Source organism: Dipodomys spectabilis, unplaced genomic scaffold (genome assembly GCF_019054845.1).
Source record: "Dipodomys spectabilis isolate Male_0828 unplaced genomic scaffold, ASM1905484v1 ptg000288l, whole genome shotgun sequence".
In the NCBI taxonomy this organism is placed as follows: domain Eukaryota; kingdom Metazoa; phylum Chordata; class Mammalia; order Rodentia; family Heteromyidae; genus Dipodomys; species Dipodomys spectabilis.
The window spans coordinates 7777740-7804950 of record NW_024870965.1 but is presented as its reverse complement, the minus strand read 5'-3'; the positions used below and the strand labels follow the sequence as shown (position 1 = coordinate 7804950).

Below are 27211 nucleotides of genomic sequence, written 5' to 3'. Positions count from 1 at the left end.
ACACATGCTGTTACCTCTCCTTTGCTGAGGAAGCTTCCAGAACCCACTTGCAGGTTCCCTTCTCTGGCCTGTGATTCCATCTTCTGCCTTGAACTTCCTATGCCCCTGTGACAGGCTGAAGTGACAGATGCCTGGCTTCCAGAGAAGTCCCACACAAACGCCTACCCCTAGAGGGTGTGACGGGGTGGCCCCAAACCACAGTGCACATGGCACAGTGAGGGAGAACGCGGGCGCTGAGGGGCTGCAGATCTCACGTGATGACGCACTGCCCAGGCGACACAGGTGTGCAGAAACCATGTGTGCTTTACGACTACAAACCCGTGTATAGCTTCCTCAGTTTGGTCTGAATTTGGAAGACAAAACTGCTCATAGGCAAGTGGAGAATTCCGAGTGCAACTGTTCATTCGCTACAGTATATACTAAGAGTTTCCACTTGTGGGGCTGGGCGCCGGTGGCTCACACCTGGCATCCTAGCTACTCAGGAGGCAGACTCTTATCTCCAGTTAACTACCAGGAAACTGGAAGTGGTGCTATAGCTCAAGTGGTAGAGCACTCGCCTTGAGCTGAAGAGCTGAGGGACAGCGCCCAGACCCAGAGTTCAAGCCCCATGACCAACAACAACAACAAAGACTCGTGGGAGGAAGATCTGCTCTCCTCCTGTTGTCTTCCTGTGTCCTTCACCAAAGCAAAGGATACAGAGCTACCAACCAGATAGGGCAATGAGTCCAAGATGGAAAAAAGGAAAGGACATAGTACCAAATTAGATTTTATTTTTAGCTCAAAATAAATGCTTAACAGTTTGCCAAAATCAAACTAAAGACTAATGTGTAGGAAAAGGGAGGAGGCACATTTCCCTTCGCTGGGGATCAGGGAGGCAGATGCTGGGCCCTGGTGTAGGGACTCCTCTACCTTCATCTGTGCCAGGGCAGGACACGGCCCTGGCGCAGCACAAAAAAGGCTTGAAACTCTTGGACCTGTTCATACAAAACCCTTGCGCAGGGCTGGGCTAGAGGCAGCTCTGCAGCTGCGGAGTCCCTGCACACTAGCGCCCGGCAGACAGCAGAGTGCCACCTCCCTCCTCACCACAGGGACGTCTTAAAATTGAACTTGAGCTTCAGCAGGTACTTCAGGTTCACCTGAGCGATGTCATAGACGATGTACCTGGAGGGGAGCAGGTCAAGGAGCCAATGGTGCGGTTGTGTCCCTCCCTCCCCAGAGAACCTAAGGCCTTCCAGCTCTAACCACAGGCTGGCTACTGCAGGACATGGCCGCAGTGCGGGAATGGCTCTGGTGGTCTGTGGAGAGGAGGGAGGCTCAAGCCTGGGGACCAGGCTTGCCGGCACACAGGCACCTAGCTCAGCTGGGAGCTGCGTACCAGGCATCCCGCAGAACCCGGTGCGAGCAGCCCCGGGGCCCCACGGCACTGTACTGTGCACTGGAGCGAAAGGATACTCATTGTACAGCAGGCAGGTGTCGCTGACACCCGAGGAGACCCCTGGCCCGAGGGGAACCTCCACCCCGTCCAGGGTAATGCTGGCAGAGGGATCAGGTGTTGTTTTGCCCAAACCTGCGAGACAGAGGCCAAGTGTTAGGAGCTGAGAAAGGATGTGGAAATGGCGAGCTGCAAGGCCTACTCCGTGCTGGAGCCACATGCTCCAGCCTGCAGACCCGGAGCACATCTGGAGGGCTGAAAGCAGAGCTCCCCTGCTTCCATGCTGGATGGCCCTCCGGCCATCCAGCATCACACCGGAGGCCCCTCCCTCTTGCAGTACAGTGACGTCAACACCCAAAGGCACCACATGCCTGGCTTAAACGAAGCCCCAACAACAACAGCCTTTGGAGGGCCCTGACCCCGACTCCCAGGGTGCCATGCAGCTGGACAATACCTTTGACACTGTGCTTGCCCTTGGGCAGTTTGCTGATATGTGAAGCATGCTTCAGCTCATACCTGTGGGGAAGGCCATTGGTCACACAGCAGGAGAGGCGGGGGACCGTCCCCCCGCGTGCCAGGTCCAGCAGGTGGTTCTGGCTAAGCACGTGCTGGGCCCAATGACACTGCCTCAAGGACCCTCTGAGTGGCAGCTGCCAACCAGACTGCCAGGCCACAGCCATCACATGGTCTGGCTCTTCCGGTTAGACGGGATCAGGTGGACCAGCCCAGTGCAGCCACACTGGGTTGCTATGGAGACTGTGGGTCCGAGTGGTGTTTCCTTTCACTCTAGCAGCGGGGAGGTGGGGACATCCTGCTGACCCTTGATGGTGCAGACCTATTCTGGATCCCTTCACCTAACACATATGGGGTCTGTGCTGCTGTCCTCTCTCCTCTGTCCAGGGCCAGGTGACTCACATGTTTCCCAGAGCAACCTCTCCTAGCAGGATCAAGCCGATGGGGTCTCCTTGAGACGTGTGGCAGTAGTTGGCACTCTTGGAGACCATGTCAGCGAAGTAGATACCTTTCCCAAACATGTAACCTGTCTGGAGGAACAGAAGGGGGCAGCTCAATGCTGGGGCCAGCTGGGGGAGTTCTACACGGCCACCCTCCACCCCTGTACCACCACACACATCCACCCCAGCCTGTGGGCCCATGAGGGCCTGGCTAGTGCCCACCCCCACGCGACCACCTGTAAGGTTTTGCCTGCTGAACCCTTCTAGAATCTTCAGCTGACACTGTCTGCACGAGGATTTGCTTAGTACTATCTACCCACTCTGCTGATGGCGGCCAGGACTGTTGGAAGGTCTGTTCTTTGCCTACCAACACCACCGATTAACGATCCCAGCAGCCTGGTCTGGACACTCAGTCCCTTCATGTTTTCTGACTGAGGTACTTGGGCTCTCATTTAGCTTTCTGGTTCATGGCTGGTGCTCTACCACTTGAGACGCCTCTCCTGGACACTGTTCCAGAGACTGAGGCTGGTACAGGATAAAGGACTGGCACGATACAGTGGCACCCACAGCCAAACAATAAGCTCATCTGTGGCTGAAGACCCACAGGTGGTCCAGCTCTCCCCGCATCCCACAGGCCAGCACCTACCACGGGGGCTTCAGGGGGGGCTATCCGCAGCCCCTGAGACAGGATGCCAGCGAAGTTGGTGGTCCTGGACCCGTGCCACAGCAGCCTGCGGTTGTGAAGCTGCCGGAAGGGTTTGTAGCGCTGGCTCTCTCCTTTGCGGTCAATCCTGAAGATCTGGGAGGGGAGAAGCCATGACTCTCAGGCTCCTGGACACGGGAGCTGCAGATGCTGACCGCTGCTCTTCTAGCGGGTGGAGCCAGCACTGTGCAGGGTGGCAGGCACTCCCAGAAGGATCCCCACCCAGGGCCTCCACCAGCAGGGAGTGGCTGTTAGAAGCAGCACTGGTGTGACACAGGCGCCCCCGAAGAACACTTCTCTTCAGTTGTGGCAGACTCTTACATAACCTAAGCTGGCCTCAAACGCTTGTCTTCCTGCCTTGGGCGAGTGCTGGAATCATGGGTGTGCTTTGACCATGCCTGGCTAATTTAGTCATGATAAATTAGTTCCTAATAACCATATTCTTACTCTAAAACTAGTTCTGTGGACAGTAAATATCCTTATAACCAAGTAAAAAACCACTCTCAAAGATAAGAGTAACTTTCTGCTGCCCAGTAAGCCACCTCCTCTACTTGATGAAGGCAGCTGGTGCCTCCTCCCGGGCCCAGGCTGGCCGGGTGGGAGGGAAGGCGGGAGACGAGCAGGGCGGGAGAAGTCTTACATCCACCACTTCCAGGTCATAGGCGTTGTGTGTGGTCGCATGGGTGTTCCTGACGTACTTTCTGATGATCTCGGCTTCTTCAGAATCTTTGTCCACCACCTGGAGAACAGGCCTCAAGGATTAGAGCAAGGAGACATGAGAGCGCAGGGGAACGCAGCTCAGGGGCAGTGGAGGAGGGCCAGGCGCGGGGCCGTCCACCCGGAGGCCCGGGCTTCTGCCCCACCCGCGCACCCTTCCGTCTTAAAACCCCATGGCCCAGCCAGGCCAGTCCCAGGCCGCTCAACTTTCATCCTAGCTACTCAGGAGGTTGAGATCTGAGGATTGCAGTTCAAAGCCAGCCCAGGCAGATCTCCAATTAACTACTAGAAACCTGGAAGTAGTGCTGTGGCCCAAGTGGTAGAGTGCTTGCCTTGTGCTGAAGAGCTGAGGGACAGCGCCCAGACCCTGAATTCAAGCCCCACAACAGACAAAAAATAAACTCCAGTGGCTTGAGATGTCAGTATCGTCAGTGAACCAGGACTCTAGAACAGGAGAGGGCTCATGGATGATAAAACCCAATGTGCACTACCCATGCAGAGGACAGGGGGGAGGGCGTAGGTGCCTGCCTGCTTTCTCGTGGGGCTGGATGGGACCCAGGGCTCTGGGCATGCAGCTCTACCACTGAGCGGCACTCCAGCCTCACCCAGTCTTTAGAATTCGCAGGGCCATGCATTCTGCAGCTGGCTCTAGCATGCCACAAGTGTCACAGTGATTAAGGCACATTAGATAACCCTGGGCACCGAGGGCACGCATGTGCTTGCACGCTTTCATTTTGATATGCACTCTGGGAAGCCTAGGAATTCTGGTCCTTTTCATGGTCTCTCAATTGAAACAACCTTGTTTTGGAACTTTCAAAATGGGGGCTGGGAAGGTGGCTCAGTGATAGAGCGCTTGCCTTGCATGCCTGAGGCCCTGGGTTCGATTCCTCAGCACCACATAAGCAAAAAGAAAAGCTGGAAGTGGCGCTGTGGCTCAAGTGGTAGAGCGCTAGCCTTGAGCTGAAGAGCTGAGGGACAGCACTCAGGCCCAGAGTTCAGGCCCACAACCGGACACCCCCCCCCAAAAAAAGAACTTTCAAATTGCAGTCTCTCCTGAGACCCCCAAACTTTTCCATCAGAATAGCACCAGTGGGTAAAAGCACGAGGTGTGTCCTAAGCAAGGAGCCCAGGCTCTGGGTCCGCAGAGCCAAGCGAAGGAAGCGGATGCACAGGGCTGTGAAGGGCAAAGGCGCAGCCAAGCTCTGGGCCAGGCCAGCAGTAGAGGCCCATGCCCCTGTGTGGTTGGCTAATACAGGATGAGTTCTGCCTGGTGTCCACACGCGAGAGACAACACAGGCAATAGGCAGCCTGTGCTCTGGAGAACACCAACCCCAAATACTGCTTTCCTTACACCAGCCGAGCAGTTCCACTTCAGAAAATTGAGAAGAAAACGAACTTTTGGCAAAACCCCCAAGTCTGGGCACCAAGCTCAGTAGGATGAGGGCATTCCAGCCAGTCATCCAAAGCCCTTGGCTGGAAGCCAGCCCTGCTGGAGGGTCTTGGAGCAGCTCTGGGCAAGTGGGAACTGAGATCGGTGAGCCCAGCCCAGCTGCGCTGCTAACCTGAATGTCAGTCTTGAGCTTCTCGTAGTTGACGTCAATGGGGTCCTTGCTGCCATCATCAGACCCGCCCCTCAGCAGGCTGTAGGCCACCTCGATGTCCAGGAGGTTGTCCAGCATCTCCACTTTGGCCTGGGAGACAGAATTAAGACCTTGATGAAGCACCAAGGTGAAGGAAACAGGCCCCTGACCCTTGAACAGACTAGAGACCCTGCCCCCATGTGGGACTAGGACCCTCAGGCACTGCTGGGGAGCTAGCCATGCTGCTGCCCACGGGGTGAAGACAGCAGAACTGCCAGTTTGCAAGCATGAGGATGCCAGGGGCCACGGGCAGAACCAAGGGCGCCACGTGCACACTGCTGAGCTGGGAACGCGGGCCTGTGTGGAGGTGGAACCATAGCACAGGAGTCAGGCAGAGCTGGTCTGCCCCGCTGTTCACCAGTGTAAGCTGAAACTTCCAGAGGAGGATGGGGAAGTGGCCCTGCTGCAGGGGCCGCCGTGCCCAGCCGCAGCCCGGGCCCTGAGCTACCTGCACGCTGTCTGTGTTGTTCAGGAGCGGAGGCTTCTTCATCCCAAAGTCGTGAGGGATCAGCGTGTAGAAGCGGTTTGAGAGGTCCAGGATCTGGGAGCTGTTGCTGCCCTGGGACACCACCTGGGGGAGGGACAAAGGGACACAAGCCGCCAGTGACCAGCGTCAGGACACACAAGAGCGGGGAGTGAGTGCCCCCTCGCCCAGGTCTCACCAAGGAGCTCTCAGGACAGCTCGCTCATGCAAAGGACTGCTACTACAGTCCCTGTGGCCTCCGCCCCGTAAGACCTCAGCTGGGCTGGGAGTGCGGCTTAGTGATAGAGTGCCCCTCCAGGAAGCTTAAAGGCCCCGGGACTGAGGGCTTCCACCTACAACTGCAATATAAACTCACTCAGTGTCTTTCTTCCCTTACACAGAGTCTCACAGTGTAACCAAGGCTGGTCCTGAACTCATGGTCCTCCTGAGTACTAGGGTTACCATGTCCAGCTGAGCCTTTGTGTGTGCGCGCGCGCACGTTCGCATGTGCACATGTATGTGCCAGCAGTGGGGCTTAAATTCAGCCTCACGCTCCCATCCAGCTTTTCTGCTCGTAGCGCTACCCCTTGACCACCCCTCCAGTTGCTCGTTTTTTGCTGCTTATTTAGAGATGAGAGTTTTCAAGATTTGTGTGCCAGGCTGGCTTTGATTTTAGCCTGAGTCTTAGGATTACAGGTGGGAGCCATCAGCATTCAGTCTCAGTCTAACTCTTAAGGACACACAAAACAAAAATCACATATTTAAGAGGAGGAACAATTTACACGGAGTTCATGACTTGTGGTAACTGAAGTTACTGCAAAGCTGTGGCAATCCCTGGTACTGAAAATCACCCATCCTCCCGAGCCTGTCACTGAGCAGGTGTCGCTGCCGTCCTGCGGGCGGGCAGCTGGGGGAGCCCACACCCTATCTCACCTGCTGCACCTCGCTCAGGATGGAGTACGCTGCCTGGATCTGCCTTTTGCTCAGCTTCCCCAAGGGCATCTTCTGAAGGTCGATCTGGGAGACAGAGGTCCCTTCTGAAGTGGGGGGCTCAGCAGCACCAGGACAGGAGAGCCGGACCGCACCCCTCCCCTCCAGACCCTCAGGCCCCCACGAGAAGCAACAGAAGGCCACTGAGTTTTCAAGGAGGCCCAAGATTCCAGCTCCCTTCATCGACAGTGGGAAAGGCAGCCGCAGCTCCTACTTCCAATACTTCTGAAGGCACAGTGCAACTCTGGCCAATGCCCAGGGACAATGAGGGCCTGGCCCCGGGCTCTGCATTCATGCCGCCATGCCTGGCGTCCCAGAGCCCAGGAATGTGCTACTGACAAGTGTGTACCTGCCCGGGCCCTGGAGACTGCATCTGGAGAGGCTGTGGCCGGAGGCGGGCCACCATTCTCAACCTTTGTTTCTTCTCTAGTTTGGATCTGGAGTGACCCGCCCCCCCCCCCCCCAAACCCATGTTAAAGGACTGTTGAGAGGTGATGGGGTCTCGTCACTGGGACATGACCCCAAAGTCTTTCCTGTCTCCCCTGTACAGCCACTGCACACTCTGCCCCCTAATGCCTTGTCACCACAGGCCCCAATGACAGAGCCAAGTGACCACAGATGGAGCCTCTGAAACTGCGCAGAGAAACTTCTCCTCGTAAGGTGATCTCCTCAGGTCTTCTGCCAAAGGGATGGAAAGCTAAGGAACCCCCCCCTCCCTGCCCCCATGAAGTGTCCAGCTTTCCACAGCACCCGCTTCTCCCCGCCCGTGAAGTGTCCACCACTCCAGATGCACCCCTCCCCCCCACCCTTCCTCCCTCCTAGTGGTCCGGCCTGTGCTGCCCGCTCAGCCCAAAGCCAAGACCTCTGTCTGAGCCCGAGGCATGCTGACACGCTGTGCTTCTCCAACACCCTCTCTGTGCCCCGGCCCTGCAGCCCTTTCGCAGAGCAACAGATGGCACTGCCCAGTAAGATGCTGGAAGCTTCTGGGAAGAGGTCTGGGCCAGGGACAAGTACTGGAGCAGTGAGTGAGTGCGTCGTCGATGCTGGCGCTTATACAGATGAAGGGGAGACCCAGTCGCCTCAACTAGACCTGTCAAAATCCACACACAGCCCATAGTTCTGGCAAAGGCCGCATGCACAGCACTGAGCACCTGCACAGGGCACTGGGCACATGGACGTGCACTAGCTCAGGGCTGTGGTGTAGGAGAAGCACCTGCTCCCCACGTGCCCCATGTTGCCCTCTCGTCTTTCTCCTGCTTATTAGCTTCCCACCTGTGTTAAACCAGCAGCGCCGTCGGCAGACTGCCATGGTCTGACACCAGGAGAGTATGTGGGAATCGCATGTGGGAGCAGAGCAGGCTGGGAACGGCCCTGAACTCGCCCGCTTCCCTGCTTTCTTGGTACCCACCACAAGGCATGCCAATGACCAAGCCTCCCAGACGGGGGGGGGGGGGGGGGGGGGGGGGGGGGGGGGGAATGGGGATGGGATGGAGTGGCTGGACCCACTGACCACTGCCCAGCGGAGGAGCCAGGGGCTGACTGTCCATGCAGCTCTGCTGGGCGGGCCAGTATCTATGGGCCGGGGAGAAGGTGCCTGCCAGGCGTTTATAGGACCAGGTTCGACACCCGTTCCCCCCCCCCCCCCCCCCATGGCTGCGGGGAGGGAACACGGGAGGACAGTGGAATGGGCTCATGGTGTCAGGGAAGGCTCATTAACGGGAGCCTCGTGCAGTACCGGGTACCACCCAGGAGCTCACCCCCGCTGCTGTGGGAGCCTCAGGGCCCGGGTGCCAGGGTCCCCGCACGCGCGTCTCTGGGAAGAGCCGTGGCGGGTATGGCGCGTAGGCACTGCCGCCACCCTGGCCTCTCACTCTACCACCAGCGACACCACAGCCCCGCGCGTCTTCTGGAGGAGCTCGATCCCCTGGCACAGTGCTGGTGACCGGTGGCAACCCCAGCTGGCCGTTCTGCTCTAGCAGGCCAACACAATGCCGGGATGTGCAAGGGCACGGGGCCCAGGAGCTGCTCCCTACAGCGCTGCCACGGCAAATCAGATGACCCTTGGCAAAAAGCAGGCTCTGCGGCCCAGGCACAAGGTCTTGGCCAGCTCGGTGCCTACCTCATACTCCACCATGGCTTTCTTCATGCTTTCGACATCAAAGATCATCCCGACCAGCTCCTGCACCGCCTTTGGGAGCTTGGATTTGGTGCCAGGGTTCACTGTCAGCTTCCTCACTGCCTCTTCATCCTTCAGGAGAGACCAGACCCGGTCACTCACTGGCTGTGGGGCAGCTGCGGCAAGCATCCCCTGTGACAAGCACTGCTGCGGCCAGAAGCTCCACAGGCTTGCCAATAGCAAGTGCCTGCCTGCCACCAGATGCCTGCTCACCCCTCCTTGGAGGCCTTCCGTGAGGGCATGGCTCTAATCCTAGCATTTTGGAGCTGGAGACAAGAGGATCTTGAATTGAGTCTGCCTGAGCTACACAGTGAGACCTTGTCTCAAAAGCAACTGCTTTCTGATGAAGGTTTCAACCAAGAGGTGAGCGAATATAAAGCACCTGTGCGAGGAGCCTCACCTCCAGACAGGTAACACTGGGAGTAAAAGCCAGCCCTGGCAGAGCACACCACCTCTGCAATCCTACCCCAGATACGTTCTGGGAGCAACGTCAAAGCCTTTCTCAGTGTCTCTGACTACCTGGGTGTGCTGTTCACACCTCTAATTCCAGCTCTTGGAAGCACCTCAAAGCCTTCCTTAGTGTCTGACTAGCTGGGTGTGCTGCTTACACCTGTAATTCCAGCACTTGGAAGCCTGAGGAGGCAGCCTGGGCTATCTAGCGAGATACTGGCCAACAACAAAATGTGTTTGTCATTATTATTTTTGTTTGTGCCTGTACTGAGGCTTGAACTCAAGGACTGGGTGATGCCCCTTAGCTTTTATCACTCAAAGGTTGACACTACCACTTGTACCACAGCTAAACTTCTGGTTGTACCACAGCTAAACTTCTGGCTCTGGTGGTTAACTAGAGACAAGAATCTCAGACTTTCCTCCTGAGGCCAGCTTTGAACTGCGACCCTTGGATCTTCTCAACCTCCCAAATAGTTAGAATTACAGGTGTGAGCCACGGTGCCTGGCTCCCTCTCAGGCTTCACTAAAAGTGATTTTCTACACTCGATCCTGTGGCTTGTCCGAAGCTGTGGAAGCAACCTTGCACTCTCGGCCCCTGGCGTCGGCTGCGTGAGCCTCAGGTGCGGCTGGCTTAGTGTCCGTGTGGGGAGGCTGCTGCTGCACTGAGCTGTCGCACCGACCCAGCGTGCCTTGTATTACGATGAGAAGTGTCTCCTCCGGGAACAATCTCTGTGGCCTAGTATGAACTCTGCACTCGACAGCTGCCACTGTTCACGGGCATCTGACCCGCGGGTGAGTTCACAGAAGCAGCCCCTTCCTCTTACTGGAGTAGACAGCGTAAACGTCTTACCTGGCCATAGTCGATCTCCAGAGGGTAGAACTTCTTGGGGTATTTGGTGAAGTTTTTTGAGTGCCAGGCGTTCCCTGTCTTCTCCTCATAGAGCTTCATGAAGTGCTCGACGGCGTCCTCCTTGGATGGCATCTGTTCCAGTTTGTTACTGCCAATCACCGTGCCCACGCGGCCCCAAGAGCGGAATATCCAGTACCTGGGGGTGGGGGTGGGGAGGTGGTTGGGGAAGGGTGGCTTCCTGCTGCTGGGGCGGAGCCCAGGGCCCGGTGCATGCTGGGTAAGCCTCACCGCCAAAGAGCTTTACAAAAACGCTGAAGATCACTGTACTAACTAGGGGGTCGGAGATAAAACTAAAAACGTCAGAGTCGCCAAAGCTTGTGTCAGGAACTATAACACATAGGACGAGGAGCTCTCGTACCTTTGGTGACTGACAGCACTGGCGCCACCGCCGTGACCAGGGCTTCCTCCGCTCGCACGCGTGGTTTTTGGAGGCGAGGCGTGTGCCCCAAGCCCTGCAGCCTCCTCACGACAGCAAGCGACAAAGGACAGCCCCCCCCGCCCCGCGGGATTCTGGGCCGACACCTGTTCTCCTTGTCACCCTCCAGCAGCTGCAGCTTGTAGTAGGAGTTGGTCCCTTTCACGATGTCCACCAGGCCCAGCGTGGCGCTGAAGACCCGCCCGCCTTTCTCCAGGACGTGTGCAGAGTGCTCCAGGCCTGGCAAGGAGGAGAGCCAGCCCCTCCTCAGAGGGCTGTGGCTCTCAGCAGAGTGGAGGGGTCCTAGGGGTCCCAGCTTGTTGGGGGTGGGGCCAGCTTCCTGCTGGCCAGCACGGGCGCTACCGCATACTACTCACCTGAGTCGGGGTCGACAGCCGCCCCTCCCTTAAGAGTTAGCTTCATCCTCTTTTCAGACTTGTTCGGACCTTGGGAGGGGACAGAAACGCTGTGGTTCAATCCCTCTGGAGGAGCTGGATGGTGCTCCCATGCATCCCGGGCCTCACCTTCCTCCTTGGCAGGACCCTTGCTCTTCTTGGCGAGCACGGCACCCGACTTCCCCCGCGGGGCCTCTTCCACAGGCTCTGTCTTCACCTCTGCCCCCCAGGGGGACAAGATGTGTACTGAGAAGAGCTCCTGGAGGGTCTTGGTGGAGGTGGAGACATCCTGGAGGAAGTCCTCCGACACGACGCGAATGTTGGCTTCTTTTACTTCCTCCATCTTCTTACTCATCTTGTCTACCTCCTCTGTTCAAAACCGGAAAGAAAAACGTAAGTGGTAAATTAAAACCAGCGCCTGATCTTGGTTATGACTGCAGCACTGTACTTCCCCAAACCGCGACCCTCCTCCCCGTCTCTTCCAAGTCATTCCCTCTCAGCTTCGGCAGCCAAGCTGCCCAGTGTGGGGCACCAGCAGGTGTTCCCAAGAAATAGGCCCTGCAGACGAGGGCATGGGAAATGGGTGTTCTGGTCTTGAAAACCCAGACATCTCCAGCACAGCACTCCCGCCAAGGAACAGGCTAGAGTGTGGCCCAGCAAAGAGCTTAGCACTAGCAGAGCACTAGCCTTGCACATGTGGGGCCCTGAATTTCACCCTCAGTAGTAGCAACGAGTCAAAAGCAGCTAGAAAGAAACCTATGCCCCTAGTACTTCCAAAGCCTCCCAGAGGCATAAACTTCTGCCTGGCAGAGAATCCACGCCCACCCTGTGCAGTTCTGAGCCGTGGCAGATGCAGGCTACAACGGCAGCACGGAGGGCCCAGCACAGCGGAGGGCACCGCACTCACTTTTAGTGCTGATGCACAAGGAGGCCTTGCTGGCTGTCCCCGTCACCTTGCCCCCGAGCTTCTCAACCTCCGCTTTCACCTCGTCTTTGTTCCGGGACAGCTTCCCGAGTGTCAGGACCTTCATGTTGGACAGAGGCTTATCTGGGATGGAGAAGAGAACCATCAGGCTGGGCACATGCTGTGCATGCTTCCCAGGAGACAGGCAGGAAGACCGAGCAGCGAGCCAGCAGCGAGCCCATAAGAAGTGTGGGCAGGTGCGGGGTCTCAGGCTGGCTCGGCGCGCTCACCCACTGAAGGCTTTCCCCTTGCGAGGACAGAAGTGGCAGGCAGAGGAAAGGCCGCACAAGGCCCTCAGTGGACAGGCCGGGTAAGAGGCAAGCCCGTAGTCAGGGTGGCCACAAGAGGAAGGGCTAGGAGGAGGGCAGTCCCCAATTTCTTATTCTGTTCTTCCCACCTCCCAAGAACAAACTACTATTCTTATTTATAAATGAGACACAGCTGATAGTTCATCAACACAGCATGCTGGTCAGGCTGAGCGAAGCCGACCCAGGCAAAGCAGCGGGAGGGCAGTGGCGGGAGGCCCTGCTAGGCCAGGCACTCTTGCTGCAGGCAGGATGCAGTGCAGAGATAGCCCCAGAACCAGGCCCACGCGAGCGGCGAGCCCTGCTGCCACTCTGCTGGTGCAGGCCCCATCTCGAGAAAAAGCCACAGGCATGCATTGGAATTGCCAGGGGAAAAGTACTGACTACCACACTGCCTGACACCGGGCAAGCTAGACGGACCTGTGTGAACCCCAGGTCCTCCAGGAAAGAAAGCTCCACCCACCCAACTAGGCTGTGTCTGATTAAAAAAAGAGACCCCTGTGTTTTTTTTTTTGTCGGTCGTGAGGCTTGAACTCTGGGCCTGAGCGCTGTCCCTCAGCTCTTCAGCTCAAGGCGAGCGCTCTACCACTTGAGCCACAGTGCCACTTCTGGTTTTCTGGTGGTTTATTGGAGATAGGGGTCTCACGGACTTTCCTGCCTGGGCTGGCTTTGAACTGTTATCCTCAGATCTCAGCCTCCTGAGTAGCTAGGATTACAGGCGTGAGCCATCAGCGCACGGCAGGGGTCTCTTCTTTCAGAAGAGCACTCTCTCTTCTTGTCCCCACAGGCTTGGACCAGACCAAGGCTGGCCAGCCATTCCCTGCTGCACACGGCACACCCTGCAGCTGGCCAGGTAGGGAGGAAGGCAAGGCCTGCGGAGACCAGAGGAGACTGCCCACTGCCCGCTGGAGCTGCCCCTCCTCTGGGATGCTAAGCTTATGCCCCTGGGGACCGAGGGCATGGAGGGGCGGTGGCGGGCAGGGCGGAGACCCCAGGGCTGGGGGCAAGGCAGGGTACCCTGAGCTTACCTGGCAGGGCGGAGTCCACAGAAATGGGGGTGGAGGCTGAGGAGGGAGGGGGTGCGGCTGGTGTGGGGGTACAGGTCTCTGGGGGAAACAGGCGGTCCTGCTTTTTGATCTTTAGTTTCTTAAGGTAAGAGATTTCTCGGAATTCCTAAAGAATAAAAGCTTTAGGTTTTGAGAAACAGCTTCCATGAAACCACCACCCCACAGACCAGGATTTAGTCCATGCCAATCCGGTAACAAAGAACAATGTGATCAAGAAAACAATGCAGAACACTACTTATCACCACGCCCAGGCACGGCTGCCCCTCCCAGGGGATCCTGCGGGCTTCTGCCTCAAGCCCACTGACAAGGGTCGGGTCTGCACTGCTGGAGCTCAGTGGCGGCGGCTGAGGCATGGGTGGCTGCTGGTAGATGCCCAGGGCCCGCTTGGCACCATACGTTCATTGTGCCCTTGAGAAAGGCACAAAGGAGCGGCGCTGCCAACTAGGGAGGCTACAGTGGGGGGGGGACGCTCGGGCCAGCAGGCAGGCCAGGGACACCAACACCGCAGAGCACCTCGACCCTCCTTGCTGTGGAGGACACGTGGGGCGCGAAGCGGTGGGAGCAGGGCAGAGCACTGCAGCGTCCAGGAAAACCCAAGGGCCTGTGTTCAACACTGGGGGGACGGGTATGAAGAAGTGGGTGCAAGAGTCAGAACACCCAAACCGCACGGGCGGGCAGGAAGCATCGGCACAAGCCCCTTATGAACAGACAGACCCGCCACACTTGGCAAGCACAATAGAAACCAGCTCGTCATTCCCCGTCCTATCACTGCTCCCAGCAGACACCACCACCAGCAGGCCACGCCACCACACAAGAGCTGGGAAGACTTGTGTTGTCAGAAAGGTGAGAAATCAGGGACAGCCTTTAGAGCTTTAAGAGGGGTGTGGCGTAGAGGTAGGGGCGGGGATGGGGACGTGGGAAGGTCAGGCTTGCTTCATGGCAGCCCCCCAGGTCAGAGTGCAGGAGGCGGACTGTGCGGTTACTTAGTGAAGCGAGGCCGTGAGGAGTGTTCACAGGATGCCCACCGTGTGCAGGTGGCAGCAAGGGTCAGGGGCAGACCAGTCTGATGGCCGGAGCGTGGAGAAGCCCTAAGGAGCACGTGTCCTGCACAGATACTGAGGTGCTCTGGACCCTCACCTTTGGGGTCACCCACGCCTTGCGGCTGGGGGTCTGTGTCTTGACCATGCACTTGGTCCAGGCCGTGACGTCTCCGGTGCAGTAGTAGGCATCGCTCCTGAAGACCAGCTGGCCCGCGCACTCCACACAGGGAAGGAGCGCCCCGAACGCCATGCCATCTGCAACTCGGTCCAAGATCTGAAGCCACAAAGAACATGTCGGAGCAGAGCGCTGGGGAGGCAAGCTAGTGTTAACAGCCTGCTCTCTGGAGAGAGGACCTGGCCGGGAAGGGGGGGGGGGGGGGGTCCTGCCCCGCCCAGTGCAGAGGCCCCTGGGCCTCCACCTTGGAGATCTGGAGAACAAGGGCCCAGAGCACCGAGGGCTGGCGGATGCCGTCTCAGGACAGCCTGAACCAGGGCAGAAGCAGCAAAGCAGGGCGCTCAGGCCAAAGCACATGGCGTGAATGTTCTGGCAACGGTGGTAGGCCCAGAGAGCCCGCCCACCTGCTCCACCTGAGGCCCAGGCAGGGCAGGCAGGGCGGAGCCTGGCTCTCCACCAGCTTCAGGGAGAGGGCCTCCCACTGGGGTGGGGTGGGGGAGAAGGGGCCCAGGCCTCCCAGCCTCAAGGCAGCGCACCGCAGACTCTCCCGACGGCACTTGCTGCTTGTTGAAGATGAGCAGCTCCTTCAGGTCGCTGGTGGAACACACCTTCTTCAGCTCGTCCTTGAGGTTCCAGATCAGCTCATTCTGGGCCTGGAGAAGAGACCTGCAGCTGAACTCCCAGCTCTCCTGCCTCAGACTCCAGAGTGCTGGGGTTACAGGTATGCCCCTCCACGCGTGGCTGAGACCTGCCCTTTTCAATGAGGAGTCCAGCTGGGGTGGAGCCTCTGCCACATCCCTGTGAATGAGGCTGACCCTCCCAGAGCTGGACTAACACCCCCCCACACCCCCTGTCAGGACTCTGCTGCTGAAAACCTTCCGTGGGCATTAGTCAATCTGGCTAGGGCCACCCCAGAACACTCTGGAGACCAAGGGGCAGGAGCTCTGCCACAGCTACCTTTGCCTTTTTAGTGCCCTGCTGAAGCACGCTCAGCACAATGTCCTCCTTACTGCTCCCCATACAGGGCACCGCTGGGCACCAGCAACGGACACCAGCAGCACCAGGAAGGGTGCGAGCACAGTAGAGGCTCGGGGGCAATTGACTCTTCCAACTCCCCCTCCACCGGCAGCACAGCTCTGGGCTTCTGAGTTTTTAACAGGAAAACCTAAATATTCATACAGGAGCCCAGCAGATGGCGCATGGAACTCGAGTTCCATGTTTCTAAAAACCTAGTTCTCAACATCCAGCCTTTCTGAAGGATTAAATTTTTACTTTGCTTCCACGGGCCTTTCCAACAGTGATGAACCTCTGGTTCACGACCACTGATTTAATGGGCAATCTCTTCCCCCTCAATATACACCACCCATCCCTTCAGTAAAACTGCTTTAAACTAAGAAAAAGCTTTCTTCAAATCACCTATTGAAGAAGAGCCTCAGTCACCTTTGCACTTAAAACTCGGTTTAGGCGTAAGACACGGTGATGCCTAAGGGGTCCAATGTGGGGTTCTGTGCCACCTCCATGCGGTGGTCTGATACCTGTGGCCTAGTATGGGCTCTTTCCCCAGTCAAACCTGTTTTCTTGGGGGCGGGAGAGGAGCTGGGAGGAGAGCCCAGGCCCTCCGCCAGCTTTCGCTGTGGAAAGCTTCCCCTGGTAAGCAGACCACCCTCTCAGGGCCCCCTTCCTGATGAGGAAGAGAACTCAGTTCTAGAACCCACCTTGAGAGCCTTTTCCAGCTTGCTGTCCTTGTCTTTTTCTTTCTTAGACTTCTTCTTGACTACTTCATCTGTGCCATCCACCTCATCTCCTTTCCTCTTCCTGAGACACAGACACAGATCTGGCCACTCAACGGACACCTGAGACCCGGGGACACTCCCACTGCCAGGCAGGAGAAGCTCGGGCCCCCAGCGCCCCCTCTGCTCTTGCATTCCAAGAGATTCCATCCGGCCCAGAACAGGATCTGCGGCCAGGGAGGAAGGAGGCCTGAGGGCCACACCAGCCTTGGGCAGCCAGGACAGGACCAGGGGCTCAGGTCCTACTTTATGCTCCTTATCTTTCTCTCTCTCCCTTTTTTTTTTTTTGTCGGTCATGAGGCTTGAACTCTGGGCCTGGGTGCTGTCCCTCAGCTCAAGGCTAGCGCTCTACCACTTGAGTCACAGTGCCACTTCAGTTTTCTGATGGTTTTTTGGAGGTAAGAGTCTCACGGCCTTTTCCTGCCCGGGCTGGCTTTGAACCTCAATCCTCAGATCTCAGCCTCCTGAGTAGCTAGGATGACAGGCGTGAGCCACCAGCACCTGGCACCCCAGCTCATCTCTTGGAATAACCAAAACAGACAGGAGCTGCAGACAGACACATGAGCACCAGAACGGAGCCAGTGGTGTGGAACATAGGGCAGGTGGCGCTGCCTTGTAGAGTCAATCAAGAACAGAGGCCAAGCGCTGCTGGCAGGCTTGGTCACACGCAAGCCCCAGTCGCCCTCCCACTCACGCCCTACAGCCACAGGCAGTCGGCTAAGTGCAGCTGGCACACCAAGTTTGGGTGACCAATCCAGGTGTGGCAGTAAGGCCGCTGGGTTCCTCCAGCTGCTACCCGGCTGTCAGCCCCGCGGCCTGTGGCATGAGTGGGAAGGTGCGTGGCAGCTGCCGGTGACCACCGCCCCGGCTGCCCCACAGGCGGCACACCAGCATCCAGAGGCCCCCTGCCCCCCCCTCCGCCCCCTTGGCCTGTCCATCAACACAGCCCTGTAGACGACAGAACACATCCCACACCATGGCAAAGGCTCCGAACACCTGATGTGGAATGCTAAGAAGCGGAGGGGGGGCCAAACATGGCCACTGACCTGCGCAAGGGGACAGAAGGCTGGCTCCCAGGAGTGACCCTGGCCTGCCATCTCCCTGGCTCTCTGGCAGTCAGCAGAGGGAAACGTACCCCCGAGGTCCCACGCGCCAACTGCGCTCCACCCACCCTTCACTCTTGACTCCCGGCAGCTGCTTCTTCAGGGCTTCCTTGTCCTCTGTGGCAAGAAGGCTGAAGCCTTTGAGCTGGCTGGCACTATACTCAGGCCAGAAGCCCAGCTCCTCCCGGTTCTTGGCAAAGCAGTTTGGATGGTACCATCGGTCAATCATACCCAGCTGTGGCTTCTCTGGGACCAACATCTTCTTGGACAGGCGCACCTGGCCCTGCAGGAAAAAAACCGCAAGTGTGAAATGAACCGCTGTGAAACGAACGGGAGGGGCTGGATGGGCCCTAACTTGGGACCAGGACAAGACCTAGCTGGCAACTTGAGTGCTACTGGGAGGTTCAGGCTCTCAGGATGGTAGGTAACCCTTAGGTGTATCTAAAATGTTAGCAGTTAAGCAAGCTGGGCACTGGTGGCTCACGCCTATAATCCTAGCTACTCAAGTGGCTGAGATCTGAGGACTGCAGTTCAAAGCCAGCCTAGGCAGGGAAGTCCCTATGAGACTCTTATCTCCAATGAACCACTCAAAACACCGGAAGTGGCTCCCTCTGTCAAGTGGTAGAGCACAAAAAGGCTAAGGAACAGTGCCTAGGCCCTGAGTTCAAACCCCACACCCAACAAAAACAAAACAAAATGCAGTTAAGCTAGGTACCAGCGGCTCATGCTTGTAATTCTAGTTAGTTAGGGGGGCGACAGCCTCAAGAACGCAACACACGCTTGCTGACATGCAAAACTCTGCTTCAGGCCAATCAGCAGCCCGTGGCATCTGGCACCCGTCGGAGCAAGGGGACCTTAAGGTTTTGTAGTGCCAGTTCTGGGGCTTGAACTTAGTGCCTGGGCGCTGTCACTGAGCCTTTTCTCTCAAGGCTAGCACTCTACCACTTGAGCTACAACTCTACTTCCGATTTCTTTGGTGGTTAATTGGAGGGAAGAGTCTAAAGGACTTTCCTGCCCAGGCTGCCTTCGAATTGCCACCCTCACAATTCACCCTTCTGGGTAGATAGTGTTCTCAGTTGTAGATGCTGCTGGAGATGGAGAGACCTATTACTAGGAGATAGTAGAACTTTTCAGAGGTGGAGTCTGGTGGGAGGAGGTTAGGTAACTAGAGGCAGGCCCTGGAAGTGGGGCCTTGTGGGAGGCAGTGAGGTCCCTGGGGCATCCAGCAGGAGGCATGTCCCTGGAGGGAACTGGCATGTCCCTGGAGGGAACTGGCATGTCCCTGGAGGGAACTGGCCTGCTGGGCTTTGTTTCCCAGTTGCCACGTGCTGCACAAGTTACTTGCTGCGCCTGCCAAGCTCTGTGCCTCCACATGCCCAGAGCAACAGGGCCAAGCAACCACTGAACTCCTTGCTGGGCACTGGTGGCTCACATCTATAACCCTAGCTACTCAGGAGGCTGAGATCTGAGCTCATGGTCCAAAGCCAGCCCGAATAGGAAAGTCCATGAGACTCTTATCTCCAATAAACTACTCAGAAAAAGCTGGAAGTGGCACTGTGGCTCAAGTGCTAGCCTTAAGCCAAAGCTGCTTAGGGACAGCACCCAAGCCCATAGTTCAAGCCCCAGGACTGGCACAATAAATTAATAAATTAATTAAGGTCTCTAAAAATTTGAACCAAAACAGCCCGTTCCTCCTTTGAAGACAATGATCTTAGGTATTCTTAGGTGTCTGGTCAGAGACAGAAGCTGAGTAATGAGCTGTACAATACTTAGGGAGGCAGAAACTCTCAGCAAATCCTCAACTGAGCCGATGCGTGTGTGCCGGGAGGCACAGGGTACCTTCTACCCTGGCTTCCTGGGCAGCCATCCATTTCATCCGACTGGCCGGCAGTCTTCAGGGACAGAACTGGCAGGGCAGCTGGTAAGTGGAGGCCTTTGATCAGACAGGAGATGGCAGAGGCTCCTACCAGGGGACAATGCCCTCAGCAGGACGCTTGTGCGGCCTGCCCTCCAGCCCAACATACCTACTGGGCTACGTTCGTTCTCCAGACCGCTCCAGAGGCCACCATACACTGAGGACTGTGTGCCCACAGGCACAAGCCTGCCGACAAGGGCATTTTCCATCTCCAGTCTCCAAGAGGACTTTATTATTTTGCCAGTTGTGGGGCCTGAACTCTGGGTCTGGGCGCTGTCCCTCAGTTCTTCAGCTCAAGGCTAGCTCTACCACTTGAGCCACAGCGCCAATTCAAGCTTTTTCTGCTTATGTGGTACTGAGGAAACAAACCCAGGGCTTCATGCATGCAAGGCAAGCGCTCTACCACTGAGCCACCTTCCCAGCCCACTTTTTTATTTTTTGACAGTACCAGGGTCTAAGGCCTCGTGGCTGGTGGTCTACCACTTGAACTATGCATCTAGCCCAGCTTTTTGGCTGGTTATTCTGGAGATGAAGTCTCATGGACTTTTCTGCACAAACTTGATATTCCAGATCTCATTCCCCTGCGTAGTTAGGATTACGGGTATGGGTCACTGGCTCGTGACCCCTGCTTCTGTCTCTCCTGCAGACAGCGGTGTGGCCAACACAATTGCACCCAGCTCAGGTACCCACCGCTCACCTTTTCTATCTTCTCATTGCAGCCCTTGCACGTGCTTCGGTTGGACTTGGCGTACTCTGCTGCGAAGTCGCCCAGCATCTTCTCCGCCTTCCCACCTGTTGCATCTGCGCCTTTGCCTAGAGTCAAACACACGGCAGTATTCACCGCAGGAGCTCGCAAGTTGCTCCCAATGCCCAGCTCCCTCTCCATCTCTCCACTAGACGCCTGCACTCCAGGCAACCACGACTGACACATCTCATCCCCTGTAACAGCGGTGGCTGCTCAGCAGGGCAGCAGAGAATAAAGAGAGCGGCTTCCGAGTGCGTGAGTGGCCTGACTCCCGCTGTGCTCCTCTGGAGCCCTCTCTATGAAGAGCACTGATCAGAGACGCACAGCCCAGGCCTCAACAGCACCACAACAAGGCAAACTGGGTCAGTCAGCTGGGCAGAGAAACAAGGACAGTCGCACATGACTTTCTTCAAAAGCTGCTGAGAAAGTTTAAGGCATTCAGCTAGTTTGCAGACATGATAAGTAGAGTGTGATGGAGAGCACAGCGCCAGCCATCAGGACAGGACAGACAGCAGATAAGCAGAACGAAGACGACACAGTCGTCACAAAGAAAGACTGTCTTCAGCAATGTGGGAGTCTCACAAAGAGCTCTAAAAACAAAAAAAATAGAGAGAGAGAGACCTAAACTACTGAGATTTTTGTAGAAGAAGCCTCTGGAATCCGTGCAGAAGATGAACCAAGTCAATCAATGGAGCTGGGAAAATCAAGCTGCCACCAGAAAGATAAAGCTCACACCACACACCAGGATAAACTCTAGGCAGACCCAGTAAGCTAACAGGGACCAATGGCCTAAGGCCACAGCTGTTCCCTCTCCCCCACCCTGTACTGGATCAGGGAAGGGCCAGGCTTCGGCACCTGACCGCGGGCAGCAGCCATACCAGGAGGCTCTGAACCCACACCCCAAGGGCAGAGCAGTGACAGCCCTGGGAGTCAGGGCCATGCCAGACGAGACAGAAAGAGCCTTCCCCTCCCCCTTCCTCTCCCGCGGATTCTCAGATGATGGCAGGAGGCTGTACTATTGGATGTCTCTTTAACTACTGTGGCTGTGGATTTCCTATCAGCGGAATATTTTTTGCCAAGCCAAAAACATTTTTGGAAGCCAGGCACTGGTGGCTCACTCCCATCATCCCACTGAGGAGGCTGACATCTGAGGACTGCAGTTCAAAGCCAGTCCAGGCAGGAAAGTACACAAGACTCTTATTTCCGATCAACTACCTACAAACGGGAAGTGGAGCTGTGGTTCAAAGCTGTAGAGCACTGGCCTTGCACAGAACAGCTCAGGGACAGTGCCTAGACCCCGAGTTCAAATGCACAACTGGCCAAACCAATTTTGTTTTTGGTGGAGACTGTCTCTATAGAACACAGGTACCTCTTTCCTGGTTGTCATTCCCTCTATGACACAGTATATTCCCTTGTATATAGTCACCTTGTATTAGCCATCAGCAGCAATCTAGAAAAAACTAAAATATATGGGAAGCAGAACCCCAGCTACTCTGAAGGGCTTGGGGCTACCTGGGGCACCTTAGTGAGATACTACCTCAAAATAAAAGGGCAGGAAATGTAGTTAGCCACAGTGTCTGTGTAGGTTCGTGTAGCAGGCCGCACAATCCTCAGTACTGCAAACAAAAGACAAACCAACCTCTGCCACTGCCCTAGAATCCAGCGTACTAAGACAGCGTCTAACAGCTTTGTCCCGAGCTGCTCGCTAGTACCTGGCATGATGAGAACCAGAACATAAAAAGGGAAAACTGGAAAGACAGCACAAAAAACTGTAGTTTTCAGGGTTTCTGGAGAGGGAGGACGCTGACCTGAGCCCAGAAGGTGCCAATCTCAGCACTGACTGGGGCGTGGCCATGCTACCCCACACCATCCAAAGCGAGGAACACCATGCAAGACTGCAGATGTACCAGCTGCAGCAGGTAGACCAGAGAGGCACCGTCAGACACAGGGGATATTCTGCTCAGTTTTGCTGCAAACTAAAACTGCTCTAAAAACAAAACGACATAAATCTAGACTGCACTTCAAGCATGGAGAGAATGAAATGATAATCACCAAGTAATAGGTGTTGTGTTCTTAAACAAGAGAGAGGCTAGCGAGGTGCTCAGGAGGCTGAGATCTGAGGATCGCCGTTCAAAGCCAGTCCTAGCAGGAAAGCCCGTGACCCTCATCTCCAGTGAACCACTAGAAAACCGCAAGTGGTGCTGTGGCTCAAGTGGCAGAGCGCTTGCCTTGAGCTACAGAGCTGAGGGACAGCGCCCAGGCAGGCAGGGTGGGGGCAGCCGGGGCTGCTGTACCTACCAACCACTCCCCCGGCCTCCGCGGTCCTCCTCACTTTCTGCTGGTCATCCCACCGCAGCTCGGAGAAGCCGTCCACCTCCACGTCCGGCTGCCGGATGCAGTGGCCCATCTTCCAGAAGCAGGAGAAGTGGTGCCAGTGGGGGACCTTCCCATCAAACATGGGCGACTAGAAGAAACCAGAGAGGCCGCTAGCCTGGGCTGGCTGCTGTCCACTCTGCCCCCAGCCCTGGGCATCACAAGGAACCTGGTTTCAGTGCCCGGAGGACAGAGGGGCCTGGGTCCTTCATCTGCTACCTCGAGAGCGACACATGGATGAGCAACAGAGCAGTGCTCACATTTCTTCTCCAGCTTTGACGGCCGAGAACCGCTACTGAGCCCAGTCTGGGGGCGCGGTGCGCCCCGTGGCCTCGGCGCCCCTTCAGTGTGCAGCACTACAGGGCAGGGGCCTGCTGCCGCCAGAGCCATGTGCAATCCCCGGCATCCCGGGCCTGCACCCATGCCAGAGGCCTGTGGGACCCAGCAAGGGCCCTGCAGCACAGTCCTGAGAACGCAAGACCCAGATGCCAAAGAGAGAGAAAGTGGGTCAGGAAAAGCACCACTTCTCAATCCTGCTGCCGAGAGGGAGGCAGGAGCACTGGCGAGCAGCGAGGCTGGCCGGCAGCGGCACAGGCAGGGCAGCGTCTTCTGCATGGTGGGATGCGGCACACTGAGGCTGCAGTCAACCCTGCCGTGACACAGCCGTAGCTCAGTAGCAGCTGACAGCGACTGGGAGGAGGAGAGGGTGCGGGCACTGACAGCTGAGGGGCATCCACAACCAGCCCCCCCCCCCCCCCCGCCTCACACACACGCCTACAAAAGCACAACCAAGAGTAGCCCCAGAACGCTTCAAAAGGACAGGAAGCGAAAAGGGCACACCAATGTAAAACAGCATTAATGACAAACACCAGCCAGGCACTGGCGGCGGCTCACACCTGTAATCCTAGCTACTCAGGAGGCTGAGATTGGAAGATCTTGGTTTGAAGCCAGCCTGGGCAGGAAAAGTCCCTGAGACTCGTATCTCCAATTAACCCCCAGAAAACAGAAAGTGGAGCTGAGGCTAAAAGTGAAAGAACACCAGCCTGGAGCAAAAAAAGCTCAGGGACAAAGCGGAGGCGCTGAGCTCAAGCCCTAAGATAGATAAAAACAAACAAACAAACATTATATTTTGCCAGGCTCTGTTGGTTCACACCTACAATCCTAGCTACTCAGGATGCTGAGATCTGAGGATCATAGTTCAAAGCCAGCCTAGGTAGCAAAGAACATTTGTGAGACTCTTATCTCCAATGAACCAACAGTGGTAGAATGCTCAGCTTGAGCTGAAGAGTTCAGAGATAGCGCCCAGGCCCAGAGTTCAAGCTCCACAACCAACAACAAAAAACAAAAACACCATTTTTTATGTCTGCTGGCGTGGCGTGGTGGGAAAGCAGTGCAGAAGAAAGCATCAGATAAACGCTCTAGCTCGCTCAGGACCTTCACATGCCAGGCTGACTGCAGGCAGAACGGCTTTTTTCTGGGTCTGGAAAGCTAACCACAATCCTCAGACCTCAGACCACACTCAGTGCTTCCCTTCCCCTGGGTCTCCGTGAAGGCGTGCCTGGGCGGGCTGACTCTACTGTGTTTCAGACTGGCTCAGAGGTGTGCCTAGCTCAGCTGCAGGCAAAGGGCCATTGAAGGCCCACCCTGCAGCCAAGAAAGGAGGGACAAGGCCTGGTGTCCCCCACCAGACGGCAAAAGGCATTTCTGGGTGGATGTGTTCCAGCTCTCAAGCTCTCCCAAGGCCCAGGGTCCATGGGAGGCCCCGGCCATCCCGTGGCCATGCCTGTAGTGGCCCTACCCAGCTCTGCCAGGGCTGGCACCTACAGCACCTGGGTCTAACGCTGTGGCTGCTGGCTAAAGGCACATGCAGGCATGCATGCACACACACGCACGCACACACACACACACACACACACACACACAGCTTAGAGGACAGCAGAGCACAGACCAAGGTCGCAAGAAGCATCTCCACGATGATGACCAGGGGTGCAGGGACTGTGAACCCATACACTGAGCACCTACCTCCTGCCAACATCCCTCATCCAGTTCCCAGGCCAACAGCCAGCTAACCACAGACAGATCAGATTACGGATGGGGATGGTGGGCTGGGAGAGCTCAGGGCCTTGGAGGGACCACTCATCTACACCCACAGGACCAGCGGGAAGCCTTGGGCCGGCCCCTCCCTCCAGGGCTGCTCTACCAAAGGGCCTAAGCAGAAAGTCCTTCCCTACAAATGTAAAGGAAGGATTTAATTTCACACACCCAGATGAACAGCTGCTTCCTCCAAGACCCAACCACAGCTGTGTGGTCAACTTTAAATTCTGAACACAAACTCCCAAGAACCACCACAGAAAATCCACCTTTACTTTGAATAACCCCAAGTTTTGCTACCGGGTAAAACCCCAGGAACGAGGTCCCACACAAAGGCTAACCTGTCCATCAACCCAGGTAACTGTTTACCAAGCCCTCACACACCAGAGCTGTCCCCAGAGTGGTCCTCTCGTGGGCACAATGCCCAGGATCAGCTATAGAACTACACTACAGGGCTTGCCACTCTCTACGTGGGAAAGATCCCTATGTGGGTCCCCACTCATGTCCAGGTTCAACTCATTACTTCCTCCAATCTCAGATTTAAGCAACAAAGCAAAGGCACGCTAGCTGCGTCTCCTGCCACCCCGGGAATGGGGACATTGCCCAGCCCTGACACGGCTTAGTGGACTTGTGCAGATGAGTGGAGCCAACCCTGAGGCCTCAAAAATGACAGCCCCTCCGGGCGAGAGAGCAGAAGGGGAGCGCCCCAAGTGCTCCTCGACCCAGGTGCTGGCGGCCCACTAAGCGCCTCAGGTCACTCCTGAGACAGGGACAAAGCAATGACCGTGGCCGTTAGCCCGGAGCTTGCAGGAGCCGGGTCGGGCAGACAAATGCGCGCAGACCTGGGAGGCAGGCACCGCCCGGCCCACCCCACACCTGCTGGCCGCCAGGCCTCGGGGAACCCCGGAGACCCCCGACCTCTCCTAAAGCCCCCGCACCGCCGACTCCAATCAGACGGCTGCAGAAGCGCGCCTGCGCCCTGGGGGCGGCCGCGGGCCCCGGCAGAAACCGGCGCTTCGCGAAGCTTCGCAGAACTGAGCAGAGCACCGGCGAGCCGGCAGACGACGGGGAGCCGCCTCCGGGCTTCCCGCGCCCGAGGCCCGCGCCCGCGGCGAGGCCCCGCCCCGGCCGGCGCCGGAACTCCCGCCCCGGAGCTCCACAAAGCCTGGGGCGCCGGCGCCGGGCTCCGGTTCCCGGGCCTTTCCTGCAGGACCGGCGAATCCCCGCTAAGGCCGGCCGGGCGGGGCGAGAACCGGCTGCCTGGGCCCCGCGGCGCCCGGACCTGGAGCAACGGGCGGACGCCGCAAGCACTGTGACCGGCCTCGGCCTCGGCCACCTCCCTCGGCCTCGGCCAGCCCCGGCCCCCGGCCCGCCCCGTCCTCCGGCCCCGGCCTCCGGCCCCCTCCCTCGGCCTCGGCCAGCCCCGGCCCCCGGCCCGCCCCGGCCTCCGGCCCCGGCCCCGGCCCCCGGCCCCCGGCCTGCCCCGGCCTCCGGCCCCCTCCCTCGGCCTCGGCCAGCCCCGGCCCCCGGCCCGCCCCGGCCTCCGGCCCCGGCCCCGGCCCCCGGCCCGCCCCGGCCTCCGGCCCCCTCCCTCGGCCTCTGCCAGCCCCGGCCCCCTCCCTCGGCCTCTGCCAGCCCCGGCCCCCGGCCCGCCCCGGCCCGGCCTCCGGCCCCCTCCCTCGGCCTCGGCCAGCCCCGGCCCCCGGCCCGCCCCGTCCTCCGGCCCCGGCCCCGGCCCCCGGCCCCCGGCCCGCCCCGGCCTCCGGCCCCGGCCCCGGCCCCCGGCCCGCCCCGGCCTCCGGCCCCCTCCCTCGGCCTCTGCCAGCCCCGGCCCCGGCCCGCCCCGTCCTCCGGCCCCGGCCCCGGCCCCCGGCCCCCGGCCCCCTCCCTCGGCCTCGGCCAGCCCCGGCCCCCGGCCCGCCCCGTCCTCCGGCCCCAGCCCCCGCCCCGGCCCCCGGCCGCACCTGCACCATGATGGCCATGCGGAGCGAGTCCTTGGGGATGCTCTCGCTGCATTTCTTGCAAGAGGCGCGCCCGCTCTTGGCGTACTCGACTCGGTAGAGCTTGTCCGAGGCCTCGGCCATCCTTCCGCTCGTGCCGCTGAGGCTCCCGCAGCCCACACCGCGACTGGAAACACGCAGCCGCCGCCTCGCCGCCCCTCGTGCGCGTGCGTTCCCGCCGGCGCCCGGCGCGCCGAGTCGCGGCCGCTCGCGGTAGATTGGTGATGCCTGGCGACGGGCACGCCCCCTCCCTCCGAGCGCGGGGCGGGGCCTCAGGCGCGCGGGGCGGGGCCCGAGGCGCGCGGGGCGGGGCCTCAGGCGCGCGGGGCGGGGCCTCAGGCGCGCGGGGCGGGGCCCGAGGCGCGCGCTTCCTCTGCGGGCGGCGGCGGCGCCATTTCC

The 27211-nt window shown here is 58.2% G+C and overlaps 1 protein-coding gene across 1 annotated transcript; it reads right to left on the bottom strand.

Annotated features, from left to right (window-relative positions):
* Positions 1-750: 750 nt before the first annotated feature.
* Parp1 (poly(ADP-ribose) polymerase 1) lies at positions 751-27004 on the bottom strand. The gene is made up of 23 exons (XM_042701207.1): positions 26777-27004; positions 22647-22812; positions 20301-20416; positions 17757-17971; positions 16511-16610; positions 15332-15448; positions 14718-14894; positions 13542-13686; positions 12152-12292; positions 11374-11613; positions 11227-11295; positions 10957-11089; positions 10375-10570; positions 9018-9146; positions 6842-6925; positions 5894-6016; positions 5368-5496; positions 3729-3827; positions 3032-3184; positions 2348-2475; positions 1887-1948; positions 1453-1567; positions 751-1161 (listed from the first exon to the last, which is right to left on the bottom strand). Exons 1-23 carry the CDS (start codon positions 26894-26896, stop codon positions 1080-1082), a joined length of 3039 nt encoding a protein of 1012 aa, XP_042557141.1. The 5' UTR covers positions 26897-27004; the 3' UTR covers positions 751-1079.
* Positions 27005-27211: the final 207 nt, after the last annotated feature.